Raw genomic sequence first — 17,901 nt, 5'->3', positions numbered from 1 at the left:
GTATTGTCAGAACAAAGGAAGCACAAACTCTAAGGAGGTGTTAGACAGGGGAATGGATTGGACGGACCCATTAGGTGTTAGAGGGGGGAATGGATTAGCCTATTGGGCTAGACTTGGCCTGCAAGTCGGGACTAGCTTGAGGGGGAACATTTAAATCTACGTCCACATACACCTGCAAGCACGGCTGTTTACCTCTGTGTGTGTGTGTGTGTGTGTGTGTGTGTGTGTGTGTGTGTGTGTGTGTGTGTGTGTGTGTGTGTGTGTGTGTGTGTGTGTGTGTGTGTGTGTGTGTGTGTGAATTGTACCAAAAAGAGAGAGAGAGAGAGAGAGAGAGAGAGAGAGAGAGAGAGAGAGAGAGAGAGAGAGAGAGAGAGAGAGAGAGAGAGAGAGAGAGAGAGAGAGTCATTTATTCTTAACCGGGTCTACAGGAGCAAGTCTGCTGAACTACAGGATATGTCTTGATACCCATTTGGTTCTCTTAATGGTTACTTGAGATGTTATTTTGCATATCTTGCCATTTTAAATGCTTTGCTTTAGCTTCCAATGTTTTGATAGAGATGCAGAAAGTTAAAGGCTAAGCGAATGTAATTCTGCACAAATGTAATAAATACCATCAACACCTCAAATGTTAAAAAAGAAAACTTTAAGTATACTTATTATTAACAACAATTAGGTAATGACAGCAATGAGAAAAAAATTGGAGGTTGGGGTCAATTAAGCATGGCCGAATTTTGTAAGACATCATGTTAACCCCTTTTGGCCAGATCCACCCACTTCTGAATTCTGCACTCTTGCATCATTATAGCACAGACCTCATCTTTCAGCAACTGATGAGGGCTGATGAGACAAATGAGTGTGTGTTATTAGTCGCTGTTGCTCGGGTTCTTCAGCACTGATCTGCCAGACAGGCTAAATGTGCCAGTAAAGTGAGGGAAAAAAAACAACCATTTACGCACCCAGGTTTTTGAGCTTTCCTCCTATTGTGACAGGCTCTTTGACAGCTCAGCTCTTTAAAATCTATTAACCTCCACTGCAAAACACTCTCCCCAAACAGCTGTGGAATAATTAAGGAACGAGAAATGCAGTGAGGCATGCAAATTGATGCAGTCGTGAAAATAAAAACATATGTTAGTGCTGAGCAGCGAGGGAGCTGTAGCGAGTGTTTATGATGTTGGACAGTGTTCGGAGAGCAGGAGAGGAAATATCATCATTAGCAGCGTGCTGTGCAGCTCACTCATAGGGCTCTGTGAAGGCATTCTATATGAACGCCAGTATTTGCAGTGGACTGACAGGATAATTATCAAAGTCAGCAGCCAAAGCAACCTCAGTGCAGCATTCCTCCTCCTTTTTCTCTTTCCTCTCAGCACACACTCACTGACACACACTGGCATGCAGGTTCACAGACAGAAATCTTTACACTCACATTCGATTGGGGGGGGGGGCAAAGTGAGCACATACAATCACTTCCACCAACTCCCGCTCAAACACCAGGCCCACCCACACCCACTTACTTCTTCACACACACTTACTCCTGTTCCCACACCTAACCAACATCACCCGCACCAAATACCACGCTTTAGTAGTTCTAAATTGTTCCATGCAGTCAAGTTGCGACAGAGACAAATTAAGACTATGCACATGTCCTTAAAAGCAGTGTGGCAGTCTTAAGTGACCCTCTCTCCTGCACACCTTCTCTGTCACGCTCCAGAGGGTCACGACCCCTGGTTGACCTTACTCCGTACGGCTAAAACTCTTTCACCTACATCGGACACTCGGTTTGAGTTTTACTCCCTTCTTTACTGCCCATGTTTGCTGTTTTCTCTAAATGTACACTTTGTGTGAGTCCTGCCAGTTCTGCCAGTTTTGCAGCACTTTTGTGAGTTGACTTCTACCCAGGAATATGAGAAGTCAGGTCCGATGGAGTGGGTTGTGACGAGACCTGGAGAAGATGAGGAGCGAGAAAGGAAATGTGTCTGACTGTCAGAACGGTCCCTGACTACAGACCATCCAGCAAGGCCTCTGCCTCACCTTCAGATTCAATAAGATGCAGATGCCACCCCCGGCTCCCCCTCTCAGTCCATATGTTTGTGTCAGAGATGAAAGAGGAAATAGGTGGGAAGCTATGTGTGTGATAGAGTGAGCTCTGACACTAACATAGTATATTGGGCCTTACTTATAGAACTGTGAAGTTGTTTTGTCAGGTTTAAAGGGCTTTATAAGCCTTTGAACAACTGAGTGTGACTGCCTCTTAAAGTTTTCTTTTCTTTTCTTTTTTTTTTTTTTTTAAAAACCTCTATTACCTTAATTCAGCTTTACGAATGCCAACATCACATCATTTTGATGATGGCCACACCACTTTTGTTTAAAAATAAACAAATAAACAAACAAATAAATAGATAGATAGATAGATAGATAGATAGATAGATAGATAGATAGATAGATAGATAGATAGATAGATAGATAGATAGATAGATAAAATAAAATAAAATAAACACAACACTTAATAATCATAAATTCATGGAAATCTTCATCCCATTATTTTGCTCAGGATAATCATTCTCTCTAAAGCTTTTTTGTGGCCAACATGGCTTTAGTTAATTATGTTAACACTTATTTAGGATGCAACATTATTCTGATCCACGCATTTTAAATGTTATTTACTTGTTGACCTGCTACACCCTGGTCAGTGGAAAAACACTTTTTAAAAATAGCTTTGGAATATAACACTTTTAAATGAGTTCCTAAAGTTTTTCCTTTAAGTACTACTATTTATTCAAATGCATTTATAAAATTCACAGGACAAAAAAAGATTATCTTGCACACACATATATATATTTTTTATTTCTTCCAGGACTTGTAATTTACTGCAGACTTCACATCAACTTAGAATTATCTGCAAAATAGATATTAGGATTTTCAACTGAAACTTATTTTGCCCCTGCATGCTTTAAGCTAATGATTAACACTCAGCAAAGACCTACTCTAATAATACAGATACCTTGGAAGATGCAATGTTCTTTCTCTGTACTTTTTCCCTTCCCCACATCAATGCACTGTAAATCTGTTAAAAGCCAGGATGCAGAGACTGCAGATTAAAATGAAGAAAGCTTTTGTCAGTGCAAAAACATGCGTCATACATTGCACTCTCTATTAATCGATGATCATGTCCCAGTCACTGTTTTGATCTTGCCCCATACAACAGGTAATAAGCACATCCTGATACCTGGAGCTGGCTGTATGGCTATATATTAGTGGACTATAGTGACCTACTTTTCCCCTTTATAATATGTGGTTTGGGGTTTATCCGGGTGTGGTTTCAGGCCATATTCTCAGATTCATAACTGAGATGAGGAAGAGTGCTAGCATAATGAATGTTTAATGTTTACACACCCACTCCAGAGTTTAGCTTTTATAATAACCAACAGAACAATTAGGCATAAAAGAAGCAATGCAAACATTTCCAAAATCTGTTTCTGTTTTTTTTTTCTTTACAATGTTCTACATGAATTTGAATATTGAAAAAAATCTGTTTAAGGTTAGAAATTAAATTCTTAGACAAAGTATTTGTATAATATGAAAAGTACTCCATGTGATGCTATTTATTAAAGACCAAATGCAGTTGTAAACTGTTTGTCTTTTTAAAAGCCTTCTATTGTTGAGACAGAGAGAAATGTTGGAGCAAGAGTTTATACCCGGTAATGAGGGAATAAGCGTGGAGAGGACAATGCTCAGAGCTGGCAGGAGGGGGATTCATGCTCAGAGGGAGCATGTAAACGCATTCACACCTCGCTCGCATATCAATGCCTGATAACTTATAGCACAATATTGGCAGGTCGAGCTCGACAAGCGCTTGCATGTGAATGGTGTCTGGAGGCGCAACAGCGAATCCACATACGCGCCTTAACGGAAGTCGACGAACGAGCTTTACTGAAACTCCAGCACAGACCATGAGGGGAAAAAAAATAATGGTTGGGACTCTAGAATAGTTATAATACAGGACAAATTCATGGACTCCATCCGATTCCTAGTATTACAAAAAAAAAAAAAAAAAAAAAGGAGCTGCCCAAACTCCTTCACCTTGTGACTGTCTGAAATTATATTGATGTACGTCTATTTTGTTACGTATATGGAAATGTGAATGTGGTGTTTCTTTACAATGCTTTCAAGTTCTGTATTCTACCTTAAGGGCCAGTGATTGTAATTAGCTTTTAGGGTTGTAAATGAAATGCACTTTTCCAGGTAAAATACATACATTAACGGTGTTCCCTTAATAGTTCCAATTAAAATAATAATAATAATAAGTATTATTATTATTATTATTATTATTATTATTATTATTGTTATTAGTAGTAGTATTGTTGTTGTTATTATTATTATTATTATTGTTATTAGTAGTAGTAGTATTGTTGTTGTTGTTATTATTATTATTATTATTATTATTATTATTAGCATTAATGCAAATACATAAATTAGTAAATACATAAATTTCTTAGTTTCCCTTTTGCAAAATTCATCATATCACAATCTGGCTTTCATCGTTGAAGACCTGCACCTGCGTCGTGTTCCAGCCAAGTTTTGCTAAAAACCGCAAAGAATTTCCATAAAAAAAAAGCGAAAGAAGCGTTAAGAAAACTCGGCTAAGTGAAGGCAGAGAAGCATGTTGAAAAAAAAAAGCCTCTCTGATGTACTGATGGTCCTCACTGATCGCCCTATCAGGTGCAAAAACCACTGACAGGTTTCCACCCACAAGCGACCAAAAAAAGCCCCTCGCGGCGCACCGAGTCTCCGCGGCACATGAACCGCTGACACGCGCTCCGGATCGTTACCCACTCCGCTTGCACGCGCTTTTTATACCGGATCACAGTCTAATCTAAACTCAAAACGAGTCTCTTTTATATACAAATATATTAGATATAAGATATAATATAATATATAAATCTTATTGCGTCACAACCTATAACTCATCTCCGTGAGTAGAACCACTTTTTTTGACCTCCACAACCTCCGGACACGGAAAGTTACCCTTGACCCATGCTGAGGTGGACTTTAAAGGCAGGTACGAACGGAATTGAATTTCTTCTGAATCCCGGACCGACACTCCCTAAGCGTGAAAAAAAGCGCCTGTGGAATTTGTAGTCAGCGCGGAAGAGACACATCCCGCGTGCAAATTGAATCTTTCCGCGCTCGGAGCGAGAGAACGGCGTGCGCGCGCAGCGGAGCCAAACCGCAAAGCGTGCGGGAATTAGGAAGGGGGGGAGAAACGGACGGAGATACAGCCGGTTGTTCCCATTCAGATCAGGCGAATTGAGGGAGAGCCTGATGTGGCTCCCAGCGGCACAGTTTTACTGCACTGATCTCTCTTGTCACTGGGAGCGCGAGTCTCCCCCGGGATTGTGCGCGTGAGGCCTCGGCGCCGTGTTTAGACTGGACCGGCGAGTGCTGGAAACAGGTGGATCTGACCAAGATGTCCGTGCTGCCTTCAAGGTTCAGCTACGTGTAAGAAAGCCGTTTTCATTCACGAGTCCCAGCATTCTTGCCAATAGAAGTCGCTCAAAGCCATGTGAGGGTGTCGAACCGATGCGCTTTTTTTTTATTTCTCCTAATTCGTTGTGATTTACCCCTCCTTTTTTTGTTTCCGTCTTTTTTCCTCTCTCTCTCTCTGTCTCTCTCTCCAGGTGTTTACATTTTCTGGTCCTCTACTTCCAGTTACAGGTAGGTCTCACTCATCATTGACATGCATTAATACTTTAGCAGATATTTAATATACAGAGAAAATAATCAGAGCTGCAAACACGGATATGGATTAGGAGTAATTGTGCATTGCCATAAACTTGACATGTAAATTATCATCTACTTTGCATTTTTAATAAAAGCTTTATATAAAGGCATGTAAACTATATGCACTAAATACTTGAAAAAGAAGTCAAACGTACTGGCTCAGAAATGTATGCGTAACGTATCTAAAATGAATGGACCTTTCGTTACGCAGCGCATTGCTTATGGAAAAGTAATCAGTATGTTATAGATATGAAGCAGATATTACAATGCATCATATAGCCAACTCGGTAACGCCAGTTCAAATGATTGTGCAATAATGAATGCGATCATACAAGACAATACAAGTTAGATATCATCACAACAGTGCTTTGTCGGAAGGTTTTTTTTTTTTTTAATTGTTCTTTTTTAATTTTTTCCAATTTCATCACGCAAGGTTTCTATTCAGTCAAGAAAGATACACAATTTATTTTATATTATTCCTGCATTCCAAATTACTATAAAGATAACTGAGAATCGAGTAATGCTATAACAAGTCTGTTAAATTGGGGAAAAAGAAACAATTTTTCTGCTAATTTTCTGCACCTAGGCAGAAGAAAAGCATTTTTTGGTTACTTCTGGATAGGATAATGCAATGAGTGTAAAATCTTGTATTAACATGTCATACCAACAGCAGGCATCTACCAAGACACCCTCAGTGAATGATCTAAAGCAGTATATATATTAAGCAGATAGGTCTGCACACTAATCTTTATTCCATAGCGTTTGGCGCAAACAAGAGCGCATTGCAGGCTGTCTGTTTCCTCTGCGTTTTGTGTCAGTAATTACAATACTAGTGCTTTAATTGCAGGTCACGCATGCAAGCGTATAAATGCTTCCTGCTTTTTTTTTCTCCTTCATTCCGTCACTCGGTATTTTATAATGGGTTTTGGTCCTTTTCTTCTTTGAGGAAATGCTGGGAAATCAATGGTGTGATAAGTCTATAAGAGCTGGGCTGAAGTGGCAGTGCATTGATGCGTTGTTTCCTGAGCTACAGCGGAGAATAGTGTCTGTAGATAGGGCCCTATCGGACATGCAAGAGTGCACAGCTTCTTAGCAAGGATGGTGATGATCTTTTGAAGTCCCAATGATATCCATTTCCCTAGGATGGCTTTGAAGGGAGACAGGCAGTGTGATAAAAATGTTTTGCATAGGCATGTCCCGTTTTCCTGCTTGCGCTGAGATGCAACTGTCTGCCAAACACACCTCAGTGTTTGACTAGAGATGGAGAGATTTTAGAGCAAATCCCTCAAAGGAGAGGTTGTGTGTGTGTGTGTGTGTGTGTGTGTGTGTGTGTGTGTGTGTGTGTGTGTGTGTGTGTGTGTGTGTGTGTGTGTTTTACCTCACATACATAATGTGTGTGGGCTTTATGTCAAGATAGAACTACTCTAGAAAACAAGCCAGACCGTCTTTGTGTGATAAACTCAAACCTGCCTGAAAAACCTTCATAACTTCCACTGTGTGGAATGTATGCGATTTAAAACAAATGTATTTTATTTTTATAATAGTTTATATATAGTTCTATTATGTGTCAAAATAGTAACTGATATATTTAATTCATTATAAGCATGCATCTGTTGTAATGTTGCTGTTTATTGATTGATGTATAAATAAGTCAATCAAAAAATGAATCAAATGTATGGAAAATTCAGTGCAGTCATGAAGAAATGTTTTTGTGTTAAATGCAAAAGTATTGAGCTTTAGATCCCATGTAGTATATTCTAATGTTTTCCGAGCATGTTCACGTTCATCTCACAGTCCAGTGCACTGTGCAGCTTAGTGGAAGCGCCTTGTTTCTCATCTTAGCGTTAAAGATTTGTTCTGCCATGAGTGCATTTCCCCTCGCACACTCTAAATGTCATTAATTTGCTGAGGTTAAAATAACAGCGAGTCAGAGTATGTAATGTGTATATAATTAGCCACCTGAGAGCAGCCACATAAAAGCCCATTACTGGGTAATTACCACTCATACAGCTGAGGAGAGCAGCCTTGGCTTGGGCTTAGATTCCAGGGGCTCTGAAAGTATACGTTTTCCTCATATGTAGGGTTGACAGGAAAGGAGAGTAGAAGAGGTTTGGGGAGAAATGTTAAGGAGGATAACAGATGAAAGATTGGTTGGGAATATTTTTTTGGATAAAGCCTCAGGTAACTGGCACAGCGGATAAAATATGTGAATGAAAATGAATGCTGGGTATTGAAAGATCCCTTAGGTTGTATAGTTTTATGTGTGCGTGTATGTGTGTGGGTGTGTGTGTACACATATCTCGCTGCAGATGTGTCTGCGTAAATGTCTGTTAGCATGTCTGCAGATGTGTGTGTCTGCGTGTGTGTGATTTATGAGGGTAATTCTGACCTCAGGCAGATATTTGTTTGATGACAGAGAAACAGGTCCTGATCCTTCAGGTGGATAATTGCTAGTGGCTTGCTATTGGAAATGGAATACTTGTTTTCTCGGTTTAGCTCCAGGCACATAGTATTCATCTGCTTTACTCGAAGAGATGAAAAGAGAACACTAACCTGAAATCATGCTTTGTCTATCTGAAGGCTACGCAGATTGGCGAAACCTGCCTGTAATCTTGAACATTCTTTTCCAAGTTTTGATCTTTAAAATTACTTTTGAACAAAATATCCAGACATAAAAAGGAAATTAGAACAACATCTATCAACCAACATGTCTTTTAATGACAACCAGCTTATTTACAATTTACTGTATAAAGGTTTAGTCACACAGTCTGACACCGTTTCTCTACTTCTAGGAGTCGCACCAGAGTTCTGCAGACTTCCGCTTCTACATTGAGACCCCCGCACATGATGATGTGAGTCGGAAACAGGTGCGGATATACCAACTGTACAGCCGGACAACAGGGATGCATGTACAGATCCTCGGCAAGAAGATCAATGCTAACGGAGACGATGGGGGCAAGTACGGTACGGGAGCATTCCTGTGCTCTTCCGCCGCTTTAGTCAGATCTGATAGCCTTACACCGAACACACACATGGTGTACTTTACATCCTAGAAGTTTAACTGTGTGCTCATTTTACTGAGTAACATGACTCAGCGTAACATTGTCTGCTCATGTCCTGGAAGGCATCTGTGCAGCTTTTTGATTACTGATCATAGGTCGAAAGTTTTTGTGGTGTGATCATATTAAAAGCTTTGAATGTGTAGCTTCAGTGTGAGTATGTGTTCAGATTAAGGTTGGGTATGGGGGGTGTTGGGGGTGTAGAGGTAAGCACGTTGAATGCTGGACTGAGCTGTGCTGAGTGATACAAGTATGTTTACATCCGACCCTATTTTCAACCGTGTCAGCCAGAGTCTTGCTCGGTGCTGTTGTAACTCCCCTACAGACACAGGGCTAATACCGCTTTGTCTTCTTATGGTGGTGAACTGGCCTATGCTTGATTTGCATGTTTAGTGCTTCCACATAGAGGTAACCATCATTTAATTGGTGTCAGTATGAAAATAAACTACAGTTTAGCAGTTTGTTTTGTTCAGGCAGTCAAAATGGTGTTAGGTTTGGAGTGTGAGTGGTAAAGCATTGTAAGCAAAGCTCAGATATAAAGGTCGTTCTGTACCTGTGTGAGCAGGATTGTACGTAGATCCAGGTAAATCCCCACACCTGGCACCTGAGAGCTCTCTGCCTCTCAGCTATACAAAGACACAGCGCTAATTCAATACGGCAGCTTAGTGTTCTAATAATCAGTTCACAAAGGATAATAGGTCACTACTTACGAATAGTACAGACTTTCATTATTCCTAATGCCAAATAATTTCACTTATTTTATAAGTATGTACACAGAACATTTCGAACGTTTTGTGACAAATGCAGAAGTTTTATCTTCGCTTCATTCTCAACTCTGGCAAACATGTGAAACAGATGTATGGCCCTGAGAACAAGAAGTATGTCAGACATATTAAAAAAAAGGCCTTGAGCAAGCATATGCCTGTTACACAGGAGGAACTTCTTAAGCGGTCTAGGCATATGTCATATCTGTAATTTAAAATAAATAGTCAAGGGAAACAGGTGTACAGCTCCCTGTGCACTCGACACACCCGCCATCCATTCTGTCATCCCTTGCTTATTCACTTTTTTCTGCTGTTTTAGCAGTGGCTTTGTAGAGTCACCTCCTTATCCGCTCTCCTAAACCTAGGTACAGGGCTATTTCTCTTGCTCCTTGCACAAATCTCAAGTGCTCTGCCTGAACTGGTTCCCCCCTCTTGTTGTACTGTGAGTTGCTTTTAAAAGGGACAATTTTGGCATTGCCCTCAGAGCCCCCTGCCTTTGAGCTCCACTGAATAGCTCTGTGTGTTAAGCAAATGGATCATCTTAACTTTTTGATTGAGTGAGCAAGGACTAAAGGTGACTGGAAACCCAATCCCCAGGGATCTTAACTGCTCCAAGAAGTTTGGCAGATAGCTCCCCCTGGGAGGGGTATGGCTGAACAAAGGTGCCCAAACACTGAGAGGGTGAGAGAGAGAGAGAGAGAGAGAGAGAGAGAGAGAGAGAGAGAGAGAGAGAGAGAGAGAGAGAGAGAGAGAGAGAGAGAGAGAGAGAGAGAGAGAGAGAGAGAGATTTCGGGGTGGTCATGGGAGCGATTCTCACCATTTGTGTTTGTGCTATTGATCAATTTTCATATTTTTCCCACAACCTTTTCTTTTCTCAATAATGGAGTGATCACATGTGTTTTGCATTTTAAATAACCTCTAACCTCTAACAAAATAACTGCTTCTATCTGTACGTATCTAGCACTAGCTTCCTGTTAGATTCTTCTTCAAGTGGGTCTTCATGGTGTTAATATTAATATGTTCATATTCTATTCCAGCTCTCCTTGTTGTTGAGACAGAGACATTTGGGAGTCATGTTCGAATAAAAGGGAAAGAAAGTGGCTACTATATCTGCATGAACAAGAATGGCAAAATTATTGGCAAGGTAAGAATTTTATTATCTGCCATTTATTGAATTGAGACTATCATTCGTTATATATCTGTCTCAAAAGAAATGTAAAAATGATCCATTGTAGTTCTAAACAGTTTTATTTTTACCAGATCGAATGCTGACTCAAGACATTATCGTCTATAATTTGACGTAGAAACTCACTCCACTGTCAATTTCTTGCCTCATTAAAAGCCAGCCAAAAGCAATTTTGCTGTGTGATCACTAGGAGGCATCATACAAAGTAGCCTAATGGTGTACATCATGAATAAGACCAGTGAGTGACACAGCATTAAAACTTTATCCATATAGTCTCTTCTAATCATCACGCAGGTGATTAGCATGTTGGTGGAAATGTTTCTTTTGTAAAATGTGAATACAGTGTTAATGTCTTTCATATCATGTTACTGTACTGTAAATCGGATGACATGCATTTTCAAAAACCAGAACATCTGCAACACTGGTAAAGGAGTGAGCCAACATTTTATTTTCCACAGATGTCCGTTTAAATCAAAAGCGGGTGTTTGAGTCTGGTGAAAAAATATCAAATGTGCACATTTGAGATAGAAAGGGCAACACCCCTTTCATTTATTCTTCATTTTCTGGCTTGTTTGATGCCAACCATAAGTAGGAACAGTAGCAATTTCATTCTCATCTAATATTTCCCACATAATCTTAGATGGTATCTTGCAAATGGTAAATATTGTATATAGTGTAAGAATCCTTGTTATAAGACTGAAAAATATCAGACATTCAGACTGTAGACTTAGAAAGACCTTTAGACTGAAAGGTAACCAGATTGTAGGAGATACATTCGCAGAAATAACACCTTCCCAACTATACTGGAATTGTAAAACAGGCCTTTTTTTCTTTTTTTTTTCAGAACGGAAACGTTCTGTACCCTTCAACAATGCATAACATATTAGGTCTTATGGAAAACCTTTTTCCCTCTACCCCTAACACCTTTCTACTGCAAATAATTATAATGCCTCACAAGTAAACTCAGCGGTCAGGTTCAGGAGAGTTGCTCAACAGGTGGGCTTCGTCTGACATGTTATTTTCTCTCCCCTGCAGCTCAATGGGAGTAACCCAGAGTGTGTGTTCGTGGAGGAGTTCTTGGAAAACAACTACACGGCGTTAGTGTCTGCCAAGTACAAAGGCTGGTACCTGGGCTTCAACCGCCGCGGTCGGCCCAAGAAAGGCTCACGGACCACACAGACACAGCAGGAAGTACATTTCATGAAACGTGACCCTAAGGGCAAGATGGACCCCCAGGAGGAGTTCCGTTTCACTACTGTAACGAAACGGACGCGTAGGGCACGGCGCTTAAGGCCAAACCACAAAACAAACTGAAGTGACAGAGACCAAGCATGCACTCTACCTTTACAGACATCTCAAACTTCTTGCCTTAAACCAGTATAAAGGTTATTGTGATTAAGCAGCAGGAGAGGAAACCTGAAAGATGGCTACAGGACAAAAAAAGACAAAAAGCTTAAAAAAGTTCAAAGATGTTTTATTTTTATATTTTTGGATCTCTGAGTCTCTCTTAGGTGTTGAATGTCTCTGGGTTATCATTAATGTTATATTGTGTCTGTTACTCTTTGTTATTTATGTTGGACAAACTATGGATGACAAAAAATGGAACTAAAGTGGTCTCCCACTTTGACGAGTTTACAGCAGCAGGCATCCTGGTGAAAAGGAAAGATTTGACTCCAATAACCAAGAAAAACTTCTATATATCATTTTGAATTGGCCCAAACAACAAGAATCATTTTTTCCCCCTTGCTGGAATGGGCTATGATTTAAACACATGAGGAGCATGATAACAGGGTCACATGGCAGGACTCTGTACCAGCTTCATCACAGGCCAACACTAGCTTTGAGTGCAATATTTTCAAGAGCCCTCCATGAAGCATCTCATCACCTTCAGTTCTGCTCACTGATTTTTCTGTGAGAAGTCTGAGTGTTCTCTAGGCCTGTCTGTGGGTGAAGTGTGCTTAATCACACCCAGCAATTGTATGATTCCTTTTGCATTTTTGTGCAACCTGTGATTCAGCAGCTCACAACATGCTTTGACTAGCCAGGTATCAGCATCAGCTATGGCGGTAGTGCTTGTTAAAACAAATGAAGAGAAGCTGGGAGTTGAAGGGACTCGAAGAGCATAACAAAGTTGATTTGATGAGAACCTTTTTGACCTTTCTCACTGTACTTTGGTGAAAGGTTTATAAGAATGCACTGTGGTGACAGTGGACCTGATCGCAAACACTAGCACACACGTACAGTATGTACTTCTTTTTTTATTTTAAATTGTTACAAGAATTTAATAGGAACATACAGTAGTTTTTTTTTAAGAAGAAGAAGAATTACAACAAAATCAGTTGTAAGGCTAATAGTCATTTTTCTCCCCTCTGCCAACTTAATATGCTGTTCTCATAACCTTCTGTCATTCTACAGGTATACCTATCAGGTTATGCTGTATTTCAGATTTGCATTTCTAAACTCCATCTATGATGGTTTAGACAACATCATGCTGTACATTTACTTATGTCTAAGGCTTTATACCTGACCAATCTGATTCAAACCACACCAGGGAAGGTGGAACACCTTTCACTAAACTTACCTGTGCTAAGGTTTGCCCTTCATATGGGTGTCACTGTAGTGTAAACAAATCTATATATTCCTTTGTCACATGACAGGTTTTTGTAAGAGATACTACTAACAAACATGACACATGTATGGTTTAAAAAAAACGTATGCAAAAAAAAAATAATTTTATGACTATTATAAAAAATATTTATTGCCTTTCTTTGTAAATACAACCTGATGAATTTATTTGACTTCCTAATAAAATAAGGACTATATTAAAAAAAAAAAAAAAGATCGGTTGTTGTGTTTTCTTTTTAAGTTTGGGCTTAAAAACAGATGCTTCAAAATGTTTTGTATTTTTTTGCTCAGAAAACCTCCGAAGACGTCCACTGAAATTTGCTTCAAAGTTGAGCTTTTATCCATGTTCCAACTACATCTTTCTGTCTCCTGTATGGCAGCAGAAAAAAGAAAGAAATCTGGATTTTCATAGATGGTTGTGGTAGATTTCAGCAGGTTTCATACACTTCTCATCCTGCGAAGAGGCTGTGAATGTGGGGATGGATGTGCTTGGATAGGACACTTTTTGTCATCTGAACTGTTAACAGGCTGTGAAAAGGTGAATTGCACTTCAGAAATGAGCAACAAGGTCCAGGAAATGTGTCATAATTAAGTTATGAGGCACATAAAGACAGCTAAGAGATTCTCAGACAACATGAGAATTCGAGGATCGTTTAGACTCAAGGTTATATCAACAGATTCCCTCCTCGCTTTTACATATTGCCTCTTTTTATGAAATCAATTAGAACCAGAGGGAGTAGAGGAATGTTCAAAGAGAATGTTCGGAAAGGTATTAAGGTTAATGGAACTATTCCTTTTCCAAATGGATTTTCAAATCGTTGGTATGAAATCTTGTTCTGGAAGACATTACTTTTGTGGAAGACAGTACCCTCATTAGACTGACTACATTAGTCTCAAGAGAAGCAATTATTTTTTCTTTCAGTTCACTGTGTCAATAACTGACATTAGCACAGCTGAATGCTCGTTGCACTTTTCACATATGTGTAGCATTGATCTGCAAAATGTCTGGAATTTTTAAGAAACTTTTCACTATTTCCAATCTTTCTTACTCTGTTCCATACACATTTAGTGATTTCTTTTTGGCAGGCCTACTTGAGCTGTTTCTTTAAAGGAGGAGGAGAAGGAATGCAGGATAGCATGTCTTATAATGTTGTATTCAGGAATGGTGTTTACAGTAGCAGTCAGCCTGAAAGATGGCCGTTTTGAGTAAAAAATGCCTTTTGTTTAACTTCTCACTGATGTTATCAGATCTAGCTCTATGCAGCCACCTACAGCGAGCAACGAAAGGAAGACACGGTCTGACTTAAATGTTCAAGAAGCTCTCCATCTTTTCTTTTTGTCTCTCAGTATTCATTCTTTCTTGAGGTGGAAAGTGGAGTGATTTGTAATACATGGCCTTCATTACTCAAAATAGACAGTCGAAAAAACAGTCTATCATTTTTACACAGACAGCTGTCTGGACGTTACGCTTTTAAAGACACGCTCAGAGAGTGTTTGCTTTCTAGCAAGTCCATTTTTTTTTGTTTAGCACATTTTTGATCAGACAGGGTGGAAAGGAGGACCCAAGCGAATGCTGATAAGAAAAAAAATGTATTACCATTGCTGTAAAATGTGTACACATCACCAGGATCTCATGGCCCCATGCTATCGAGATCAGGATCAGATTATCCTCATACTTTAAACACAAGTAAAATGTTACTGTAACATGTTTTTTGTCTTAAGGATATCCACGTAGATGGAGCCATTGTGCGATGACAGCACTCAAGAAAGTTGGATACAGACTTTTTAAGAGTCCAGACATCTGTAAATTAAAGAACAGAGAGCATTCAGTGCAGAGCTCCCGCCAGTGCCTCTCCTCTGGCTTAACCTTTGATCAGTGGAGGATGGCCCTGGAACAGACCCAGTATGCTGAAATGAAACATAACATCCCTCTGTGGCACTCCTCCCTTTCAGGACGATAGCTCTGTGAACTCACTACTGCCAATGGATAGCTATTCATAGGCAAAAGGAGGTTCTGACTCCAGTGCGGGAGGTTAAAATAGTGAAAGGTTGCACAGGGACCTTGCTTTACTTATCTTTGAGCAGACTGCATTGGTGAATCGTGTGTATTTATAGAACAATGTGCACTTAAGAGCTGCTTTTTGGAGAAAAAAAAAACCTCATAAGAATTGTTTTTCCACTGGTCACGTCCAAAGTAAACAAGTTAACACTTGTTTTCTCTGCGGAATGACGGGCAGAAAATAAAAGCGTGTATAATAGTACAGTGGGCACTGTCTTTCTGAAGTGTTCAGTGGCTCTGTCAGCAGTGGAACAAGTGACAGATGGACACAAGCCCACTGAAGTGCACTCTTCAGCAACCGCATATTTAATGAAAGGGCCATGTCAACAGAAATCTGGTGGTCCAGCCATTCCATAGACAGAACAACTTTGTCTCCTTAAATATTACTTAATTCCTTCTTGTGGTTGTGAGGTGCAAGAAACATGTAAAACCAAAATAAAGGTTGACCTATAATATGATCCTAACTGTCATAGCTCGCTGTGCAGTGCTTTTCTCCTGAAGCTCAGACACCGCAAGCTTTCGTCTCCACAGTTAAATGTGTAACCGCATGCATCTGCTCTGCTTTTACTCTGGGACATACAGAAGTCATTTTGTGATTCATGTATAGCCGAGGCCTGTTTTTATATGGCTATTTTATGTGCCAGGAGCGTATTATAATGTAATAGTTTAAATGTCCAATTTAAGGGTTAGACGATACAGGTTCAACTGAGGAGAGTGTTATGTTAGTTATGTGCACAATATCACACAGTATGTTACACATTATACACAAAAAACTCAAATATGGTCTGAAAATTTGTCCCAACTTCTGTGCTGCTTTATCTACTTTAGAAATGTCAGGATAAAGAAATGCAAAAAAAAAAAAAAAAAAAAAACAACAACTAAAAAACTATAGTTAGAATATTTGATTGGCTTAACCTACCAGAAAATGGTTCCAGCATTAAAATATGTAAAGAACATTTAATGTATGGCTGTGGAAAAGTGTAGTATGCATGCACAGAAGCACTTTGCATGGTCTCTCTATAGCCTGGACATATTATGCAGCCATTTCTAAAGGAATATTTGAAAAGACTATAGATCATCTGTGAGAATAGAGAAAATGGAGCCATGGATTGATGAGAAGACATAATATAAGACTTAATATAATCTCAGCAAGTATCATTTAGCCTTAAGTAATAGAATTGTGGGCGGCACGATGGCTTAGTGGTTAGCACGTTCACCTCACACCTCCAGGGTCGGGGTTCAATTCCCACCTCCGCCTTGTGTGTGTGGAGTTTGCATGTTCTCCCCCGTGATGGGTTGGCACTCCGTCCATGGTGTATCCTGCCTTGATGCCCGATGACGCTTGAGATAGGCACAGGCTCCCGGTGACCTGAGAAGTTCGGATAAGCGGTAGAAAATGAGTGAGTGAGTGAGTGAGTAATATAATTGTTTTATCCAAACAGCCAGTGTGCTTTGATGGCATTGTTGTGCCCTCAGACAATAAAGCAGTGTTTTTCCCCCCTCTTCTATGACATAAACATCTCCTACTGCTAATTTCTCTTTGGCCCAGTTTCATTCTTGAACCTTCATTCATATCACCACATCTCTTTTTTCTCTTTTTTTGTTGGTTGCTGTTACATTAATTCTGAAACCAAGTACAATTGTTTTTACTGTATTTCTGCAGTGGCTATGATATTAAGTTGTAAATAGCAAGAGCATGAAAAACCTGATCAAATGGTTGGAGAAGCACGGAGCATAGAAATTGCAGACACAGACCGATGTACTGCCTGGTAGAATAAGGCAATTAACACTTAATAGTACTTTGTTGCATGTATACAAATTCTGAGCATACCTAAGTGACCTTGATTTTGTCTCAAGATCGCTAGAGGAAAGGATCTGAAAGAAGGAGACAGGAGCGTCAGTCACAGTAAAAACAATGACTCAAGTGACCGCTGCATTTAGCAGATGGGAAATAAATAGAGATGGAATTTGTGATTGAAAGTATACATGTGACAACTGTGATACTTCTGCAATGGTGTTATGTTTAATGAAAAAAGAAGAAGAATTGTTCTTAAGGTAACTGAGAATGTGACAAATGTCTAAAACAGATACTAGAGAAAAAAACATTTGTTTACGTGGAACTGGTCAGATGGCTGAAATTTCACTTTGATTTGATGAAGGAGGGAGGCCTTGTTGTGAGTGGTATTTTGTCAGCATGGTTTGGATCCACTTGTCCACTTCATTTCATGTTCAATTCAATTCGTTTGTATAGCACGTATAACAAATCACATCGTCTCAAAACAGCTTTACGTAAGTATAGAAACAGAAAAAAGTATGTTTAAAGTTTAAAATGAAGTTATTATTTATCTCGAACATCTATCCCTAATGAGCAAGCAGGAGGCGATGGTGCCAAGGAGAAATCATTAATATGATATGAGGAACAAACCTTGA

The 17,901-nt window shown here is 39.6% G+C and overlaps 1 protein-coding gene across 1 annotated transcript; it reads left to right on the top strand.

Annotated features, from left to right (window-relative positions):
• Positions 1 to 4,804: 4,804 nt before the first annotated feature.
• On the top strand, positions 4,805 to 13,625 carry fgf24 (fibroblast growth factor 24). The gene is made up of 5 exons (XM_027135154.2): positions 4,805 to 5,496; positions 5,676 to 5,712; positions 8,571 to 8,742; positions 10,639 to 10,745; positions 11,823 to 13,625. The coding sequence occupies exons 1-5, from the start codon at positions 5,465 to 5,467 to the stop codon at positions 12,099 to 12,101; spliced, it is 627 nt and encodes a 208-aa protein (XP_026990955.1). The 5' UTR covers positions 4,805 to 5,464; the 3' UTR covers positions 12,102 to 13,625.
• Positions 13,626 to 17,901: the final 4,276 nt, after the last annotated feature.

Source organism: Tachysurus fulvidraco, chromosome 17, assembly GCF_022655615.1.
Source record: "Tachysurus fulvidraco isolate hzauxx_2018 chromosome 17, HZAU_PFXX_2.0, whole genome shotgun sequence".
Classification (NCBI taxonomy): domain Eukaryota; kingdom Metazoa; phylum Chordata; class Actinopteri; order Siluriformes; family Bagridae; genus Tachysurus; species Tachysurus fulvidraco.
Note: the sequence above shows the minus strand (reverse complement) of the source record. Positions and strands in the feature narration are given on the sequence as shown.

What these genes read in the sequence shown, in the direction of transcription:
- fgf24 (XM_027135154.2), top strand. Translation starts at nt 5,465, where the DNA reads ATGTCCGTGCTGCCTTCAAGGTTCAGCTACGT. An exon ending in CCTTCAAGGTTCAGCTACGT is followed by an intron (nt 5,497 to 5,675) that starts GTAAGAAAGCCG and finishes CTCTCTCTCCAG; the next exon opens with GTGTTTACATTTTCTGGTCC. An exon ending in ATGGCAAAATTATTGGCAAG is followed by an intron (nt 10,746 to 11,822) that starts GTAAGAATTTTA and finishes TCTCCCCTGCAG; the next exon opens with CTCAATGGGAGTAACCCAGA.